General features: G+C 50.5%; 2 protein-coding genes across 2 annotated transcripts in view; both read right to left on the reverse strand.

Annotated features, from left to right (window-relative positions):
• Positions 1–6,846, reverse strand: part of CAPN12 (calpain 12) — a 30,318-nt gene extending 23,472 nt beyond the window's left edge. Inside the window, 1 exon segment of the mRNA XM_017887416.1 lies at positions 6,724–6,846. The gene's annotated coding sequence lies outside the window, so the exon portion shown is untranslated.
• Positions 6,847–7,857: 1,011 nt separating this feature from the next.
• The window catches only part of LOC108539010 (galectin-7), a 3,116-nt gene continuing 2,807 nt past the window's right edge, over positions 7,858–8,166 (reverse strand). Inside the window, exon 4 of the mRNA XM_017887371.1 lies at positions 7,858–8,026. Within this exon, the coding sequence (XP_017742860.1) occupies positions 7,913–8,026 (114 nt within the window). The 3' untranslated portion in view covers positions 7,858–7,912. The remainder of the gene's footprint in view (positions 8,027–8,166) is intronic.

The raw sequence follows: 8,166 nt of genomic DNA on the forward strand, positions 1-8,166 counted from the left end.
GGATCACCTGAGGTCAGGAGTTTGAGACCAGTCTGGCCAACATGGTGAAACCCGGTCTCTATTAAAAATATAAAAATTAGCTGGGCATGGTGGTGCATGCCTGTAGTCCCAGCTACTCAGGAGGCTGAGGCAGGAGAATCTCTTGAACCCGGAGGTGGAGGTTGCTGTGAGCCAAGATCGTGCCACTGCACTTCAGCCTTTGGCGACAGAGTGAGACTCTGTCTCAAAAAAAAAAAAAAAAAAAAAAAAAGGGCCGGGCACGGTGGCTCACGCCTGTAATCCCAGCACTTCGAGAGGCCGAGATGGGCGGATCCCGAGGTCACGAGATTGGGACCACCCTGGCAAACACAGTGAAACTCCGTCTCTGCTAAAAATATAAAAATTAGCTGGGCGTGGTGGCAGATGCCTGTAGTTCCAGCTACTCGGGAGGCTGAGGTAGGAGAATCGCTTGAACCCGGGAGGCGGAGCTTGCAGTGAGCCCAGATCAGGCCACTGCACTCCAGCCTGGGGGCCTGGGGGACAGAGCAACACTCTGTCTCAAAAAAAGAAAAAGATCAACAAAACTAGCACACTGGTTTTCGATGAAATCAGTTAGCTCATTGAAAAGTTCAACAAAAGAGTAAGAAAAATAAAAAAGACAGAAGCTGTCAATTACTAAAATCAAGAATGCAGGAGGGAAAAACACTAGCATGTACACAAATTCTAACAAATCATAGGGGAATATTATGAACAGATTTAAGTCAACTAATTAGGCAATTTAGATGAAATGAACAAATCCTTAGAGAGACACAAATTACCAAAACTGACTTAAAAACAAAATAGAAACACAGATAAAATTTTTGTACAATTATCCACTGAAATGTATTGAAAAATGAAAATGACATGGAATAAACAAAACAATTTTGAGAAAGGAGAACAAAGTTGCAAGGCATATAATGTGACTTTAAGACTCACTATTCACTTTGGGAGGCCAAGGTGGGTGGATGGCTTGAACCCAGGAATTCCAGACCAGCCTGGGCAATGTGGTGAGACCGTGTCTCTCCAAAAAGTACAGACATTAGCTGGGCGTGGTGGCATGTGCCTGTAGTCCCAGCTACTTAGGAGGGTGAGCCCAGGAGCCTGAGAACGCAGTGAGCTGTGATTGCACCACTGCACTCCAGCTTGGGAAACAGAGTGAGAACCTGTCTCAAAAAAAGAAAAAAGAGGCTGGACGCAGTGGCTCTTGCCTATAATGCCAGCACTTTGGGAGGCTGAGGTGGGCAGATTACCTGAGGTCAGGAGTTCAAGACCAGCCTGACCAATATGGTGAAATCCCATCTCTACTAAAAATACAAAAAGTAGCAGGGCATGGTGGTGGGCACCTGTAATCCCAGCTACTCGGGAGGCTGAGGCAGGAGAATTGCTTGAACTCAGGAGGCAGAGGTTGCAGTGAGCCGTGATTGTGCCATTGCACTCCAGCCTGTGTGACAGAGAGAGACTCCGTCTTAAAAAAAAAAAAAAGAGAGAGAGAGAGAAAGACTCACTATAAAGCTATAGTGATCAGGAATATGCTATCAGGATAAGGATAGATAACATAAATCAAGGAATCAGAAGAATGATTAAGTCCAGATTTAAAACAACAAAAATGGTCAATTAATTTTTAACAAAACTGCCAGTATAAATCAATGAGGAGAAAAGACAGTCACTTCAACAAATGGGATGAAATAACTGGACATCTATAGAGTGAGAAAAGAACCTTGATCCTTAACTTGTACCACACACAAAAATTAACTAAAATAACTAAAAATTAACTAGTAACAATGTATTAACTAATGAGACAAAAATTAACTAAAGTTAGGCCGGGTGCCGTGACTCACTCCTGTAATCCCAGCACTTTGGGAGGCCGAGGTGGGTGGATCACCTGAGGTCAGGAGTTCAAGAACAGCCTGGCCAACACGGTGAAACCCCATCTCTACTAAAAATACAAAAATTAGCCGGGTGTGGTGGCGGGCGCCTGTAGTCCGAGATACTCAGGGGACTGAGGCAGGAGAATCGCTTTAACCCGGGAGGTGGAGGTTGCAGTGAGCCGAGATCGTGCCACTGCACTCCAGCGTAGGTGACAAGAGTGAAATTCCATCTCAAAATAAATAAATAAATAAAGTTAAAAAACTAAACTTAAATGCTACAACTATAAACTTTCCACAATAAAACATAAAAAGAAATCTTTGTGACAAATGTTTCTCATGAAGATTTCTTAAGCAAAGATTTAAGTAGGTCACAAAAGCACACAACATAACAGAAGAAATAACTGATAAAATGAATGTCATCCCAATTAGACTTTTTTCTTTTTCTTTTTTTTTTTGAGACGCAGTCTTGCTCAGTCACCGAGACTGGAGTGTGGTGGCCTGATCTCGGCTCACTGCAAGCTCCGCCCCCGGGGTTCATGCCATTCTCCTTTCTCAGCCTCCAGAGTAGCTGGGACTACAAGCGCCCGCCACTGTGCCCGGCTAATTTTTTTGTATTTTTAGTAGAGACGGGGTTTCACCATGTTAGCCAGAATGGTCTCGATCTCCTGACCTTGTGATCCACCCACCTCAGCCTCCCAAACTGCTGGGATTACAGGCATGAGCCACCGTGCCCAGCCTGAAATTTCTTATAAAGGTAAGCATATTGGGCGGGGCAAAGTGACTCATGCCTGTAATCACACCATCTTGAGAGGCTGAGGTAGGAGGACTGCTTGAGCCCAGGAGTTTGAGACCAGCCTAGAGAATACAGTGAGACCCTGCCTCTAAAAAAAAACAATTAAAAATTAGACTGGGCGTGGTAGCTCATGCCTGTAATCCCAGCACTTTGGGAGGCTGAGGCAGGTGGATAACCTGAGGTCAGAAATTCAAGACCAGCCTGGGCAATATGGTGAAACCCTGCCTCTACTAAAAGTACAAAAAATTAGCCAGGCATAGGCGGGCCGCTGTGGCTCTCTCGCTCTATAATCCCAGCACTTGGGGAGGGCGAGGCGGGACCGGATCACGAGGTCAGGAGATCAAGAAATCCGGCTAACACGGGTGAAACCCCGTCTCTACGCTCAAAAAATACAAAAACTAGCCGGCGACGTGCGCGGGCGCCTGTAGTCCCAGCTACTCGGAGAGGCTGAGGCAGGAGAATGCGTAAGCCTGCGGAGTCAGAGCTCGCAGTGAGGCTGAGAATCCGCCACTGCACGTCAGCCTGGCACCAAGAGCAAGACTCTGTTCAAAAAAAAAAAAAAAAAATAGAAGCTTGAGAGCGGATGCGTGGTCACTACCCAGGCGCCAGGGGTGTGGCTGGGAGGGGTGATGGAAATCTCACAATTAGACTGTACCTTGATCATGGTGGCCACACAATGGGATGTCTTTGTCTAAATTCACAGAAATGTACACTTTTTAAAAATTTTTGTATTTACTTATTTTTTTGAGATGGAGTCTCGTTCTGTTGCCCAGGCTGGAGTGCAGTGGCACCATCTCGGGTCACTGCAACCTCTGCCTCCCAGGTTCAAGCGATCCTCCTGCCTCAGTCCCATAGTAGCTGGGATTACAGGTGTGCGCCACCATGCCCAGCTAATTTTTGCATTTTTAGTAGACACAGGGTTTCACCATGTTGGCCAGGCTGGTCCGAACTCCTGACCTCAGGTGATCCACTTGCCTTGGCCTTCCAAAGTGCTGGGATTACAGGCGTGAGCCACCCTTTTAAAACTGTACAGTTTAAAAGGAAGAATTATTTTACTGTGTGTAAATGACATCTTAATGAAGTTGATATTAAAAACACCAAGGCTGGCGGGCGCCTGTAGTCCCAGCTACTTGGGAGGCTGAGGCAGGAGAATGGCGTGAACCCAGGAGGCGGAGCTTGCAGTGAGCCGAGACTGTGTCACTGAACTCCAACCTGGGCAGCAGAGTGAGACTCTGTCTCAATAAAACAACAAAAACAAAAAACAAAAACACAAAAAAAACCACCAAGGCTAGGTGAGGTGGCTCACGCCTGTGTTCCTAGCACTTTGGGAGGCTGCAGCAAGAGGACTACTTGAGTCTAGGAGTTCCTACTGTGTGTAGCCACTGTGCCAACCCTTCCTTGAGTTCCCAATTGGGAAACTTCCCAGTGAGGAATTTTATGTCCACAAAGGTTAAGTGACCCTGTCCCTACAAAAAATTTTAAAAAATTAGCCAGGAGGGCCGGGCGCGGTGGCTCAAGACTGTAATCCCAGCACTTTGGGAGGCCGAGATGGGCGGATCACGAGGTCAGGAGATCAAGACCATCCTGGCTAACACGGTGAAACCCCGTCTCTACTAAAAAATACAAAAACCTAGCCGGGCAAAGGGGCGAGCGCCTGTAGTCCCAGCTACTTGGGAGGCTGAGGCAGGAGAATGGCGTAAACCCGGGAGGCAGAGCTTGCAGTGAGCTGAGATCTGGCCACTGCACTCCAGCCTGGGCGACAGAGTGAGACTCTGTCTCAAAAAAAAAAAAAAAAAAATAGCCAGGAATGGTGGTGCGTGCCTGCAGTCCCAGCTCCTTTGGAGGCTGAGTCAGGAGGAGTCATGATTGCTTGAGCCTTGGAAGTCGAGGCTTCAGTGAGCTGGGATCATGCCACTGCACTTCAGCCTGGGTGTGATAGAGCAAGATGTTGTCTTTGAAAAATATATAAAAAGTGGCCGGCTGCAGTGGCTCACAACTGTAATCCCTGCACTTTGGGAGGCTGAGGTGGGTGGATCACCTGAGGTCAGGAGTTCAAGACCAGCCTGACCAATATGGTGAAACCCTGTTCCTACTAAAAATACAAAAATTAGCCAGGCGTGGTGCACACAAATGTAATCCCAACTACTCGGGAGGATGAGACAGGAGAAACACTTGAACCCGGGAAGTGGAGGTTGCAGTGAGCCAAGATTGCACCCCTGCATTCTAGCCTGGGTGATACAGCGAGACTCTCTCAAAAAAAAAAAAAAAAAAAAAAAGGCCGGTGCAGTGGCCAACGTCTGTAATCCCAGCACTTTGGGAGGCCAAGGCGGGCGGATCACGGGGTCAGGAGATGGAGACCATCCTGGCTAACATGGTGAAATCCCATCTCTACTAAAAATACAAAAAATTAGCCAGGTGTGGTGGTGGGTGCCTATATTCCCAGCTACTGGGGAGGCTGAGGCAGGAGAATGGTGTGAACCCGGGAGGCGGAGCTTGCAGTGAGCGGAGATTGCGTCACTGCACTCCAGCCTGGGCGACAGAGCAAGACTCCATCTCAAAAAAAAAAAAAAAGAGAGATACACACACACACATATGTATAAAGTAATAAATGAAAGCAAACCAAATGTAATTTCCAGAGGCTAAGATCCCAAGGAGAGGAATCACATTCACTTGGGTCCACCATCTACTTGATGTGCGTGCGACCTTGAACCAAGTCACTCAACCTTCGTTGCCATCAAATTCCTCATTGGGAAATCATGCAGAGAGGATCTCCTTCAGAAGGTTGTCTCGGGGATTGAAGGAATGGTTAGCGCAGTGGCTCCACACAGAAGGAACTCAGGGAATGTTGCTGGGACTCAGGTTCCTAAGCCATGAACAGGGTACAGTGGGTGGAGGGTGCTACCATTTATGCAAGGAGGGGAAGAAACTACCCGTGCATATGTGCAGAGGTCCACAGGGGATTTTCTGAAAGATACACATGAAATGAAGACCAGGGAAACATCAGTATTTTGCCAGTAAAGAGGATAGATGTATGTGTACATATATGTGCATATACATATATACACATTTATAAATGTCAAACATACAAAAAAATACAGTATAAATCTCCGTTTGTTATATATTTAAATTTTCTGTAAGTGATCAGGCTGTTGCTATATTATCAAGGCTGGTCTCATACACGTGGCCTCAAGCGATGCTCTTGACATCAGCCTTCCAAAGTGCTGGGATTACAGGCCTGAGGCATCGCGCCCAGCTCCAAATCTCCATTTTCAGCAAACCATTTGAGAGTAAGTCGCAAACACGAGGCACCTCCAAATATCTAACTATGTTTTCCACAAACAGGGACAGGTTCCCACATGTACAGTCAGGCACGTTGAAAATCGGTACATTGGCCGGGTGCGGTGGCTCAAGCCTGTAATCCCAGCACTTTGGGAGGCCGAGACGGGCGGATCACGAGGTCAGGAGATCGAGACCATCCTGGCTAACACGGTGAAACCCCGTTTCTACTAAAAAAATACAAAAAACGCCTGTAGTCCCAGCCACTCGGGAGGCTGAGGCAGGAGAATGGCGTAAACCCAGGAGGCGGAGCTTGCAGTGAGCTGAGATCCGGCCACTGCACTCCAGCCCGGGCGACAGAGCGAGACTCCGTCTCAAAAAAAAAAGAAAATCGGTACATTAACACGGCTGGATGGCTACCATCTAATCCGAAGACCCAACCACATTCACCACTTGTGCCAATAATATGTTCATTTCACTGTATGTTTTGAAATGTGTACCACACGCATATGTTATCTTTACGAAAAAAAAAATTGTATTTTGAAACCACTCGACACAGCCAAATGAAATAAGAGCGAACTCATTCATGCAGGAGCCCCGGAGGACTAGGAGAATCCGGCCTCTCCCAGGCCTCCTCACCTGAGCGGGACTCCCTCCTGACCGCCGCCCACCCACTCCAGGGCCGGACGCGGGAAGGGACCGCCCAGCCCGAGGGTCGCAGGGGCAGAAAACCCCGGGTCCTGAACGCGCCTGGACCCTGCAGCGAACCTGACGTCCCCACTCGACTCCAGGATCAGATTCAGGCCAGGCCAGGAACCACCCCAGCTTCCTGCGTCCGCCTCGGTCCAGGCTGCAATGCCGGCGGCGGCCGCCAAGTAGTCGGAGGCTCAAGGGCGGGGATCAAGGCCCAAGTCCCGGCGCGCTCATCAAGGCGTGGCTCCGGATGAAGGTTCCGGAACAGCCGGCCTCGAGCACCCACGTGCAGCTTCCGATTGCAGCCCTGGGCTGGCTTCACTGTCCGCACCTGAGACCCGCGGCCGCCGCAGGGTGCTTCGCCGAGGGTGCGGGCTGGGGGCGCACAGTGCGCCCAGCCTCTCCCCCTCCTCGCCATTAAGGGGAGCCCCAGCGACGCCCTGAACCCTGAAAGCCAAACTGGGCCCAGGGCTGCACTTGGCATCTGCTTCCCCGCCTGTCACAGTAACCAGGGCTAGGGCCGGGGTCGGGACCGTGGGGGATAGTGGAGGGCGCGTGGGAATGGGGCTCGCTGCGCCACGGAAACCCCGCGCTGCCCTTCGAGACCTCCCCGCTGCTCCGCAGAGCCGGGGCCGCTGCCATCGCGTCTGCCCCGAGGGTGCGCAGGCGGGTACTTGTCCCGACTGGGGAACAGCGGGAGCCGTGAGACGCTGGTCGGGCTTCCCAGACCCACCCAGGACGTCTCTGGGGGCGGGAGGCCAGGAGAGAAGAGGGTGAGAGAGATGAGCTGCAGGGGGATACGGGACCCAGGGACATTATAACACGCTTTCCACGCGTAGGATTGGGGCTCACGAATGACCAGAAAGGTGGGACTCATTCGCCCCCTTTGCAGATGCACCCATGTTGGCGCCCCTTAGATCTGCAGTGGGGGCACCAGGACCTGTGGTGAGCGCCTCCGAGTACCGAACGCCAGCAGATCCGCCCGATCACATTTCGGCCTGGCTTGCTTTGCACAAATGCTGCGTCAGCACACGCCCCAGACCCACTCTTTCCCAGATCGCGACCCATGCCTTCGCAGAAAGTGTCCTAAGCACAGTCAGGTTCAAAGCCCGCCCCCGGCTTGGATTCGCTGTGTAACTCCGAGTCACTGTTCACACTTCTCTGGGCCTCAGTTTGCTCATCTCAGCAAATGGGACACAGACACAGTCACGCTGCGGACTAACGCTTTATTTGCCACCGGCCCCGGGCCCTCCTGGGCTCCTGCTCAGAAGATCTTCACGGAGTCCAGCTGCACGTCCCCGCCCACCTCCACCAGGCGCACGCGCGCCAGCGGCAGGCGGTGGCGGAAGTGGTGGTACTGGGCGTCCCCAACCACGGCCTGCAGGGGAGGGTCGGTGGTGAGGATTCCGAAGGCCCATGCTGGGTGGCCCTGGGAAAATCACTCATACGCTCTGGGCCTCAGTTTCCCCACTGGGAAAATAGGCCTATTGTTCATTCTTTTTTTTTTTTTTTTTTTTT

Source organism: Rhinopithecus bieti, unplaced genomic scaffold (assembly GCF_001698545.2).
Source record: "Rhinopithecus bieti isolate Rb0 unplaced genomic scaffold, ASM169854v2 scaffold_15776, whole genome shotgun sequence".
In the NCBI taxonomy this organism is placed as follows: Eukaryota; Metazoa; Chordata; class Mammalia; order Primates; family Cercopithecidae; genus Rhinopithecus; species Rhinopithecus bieti.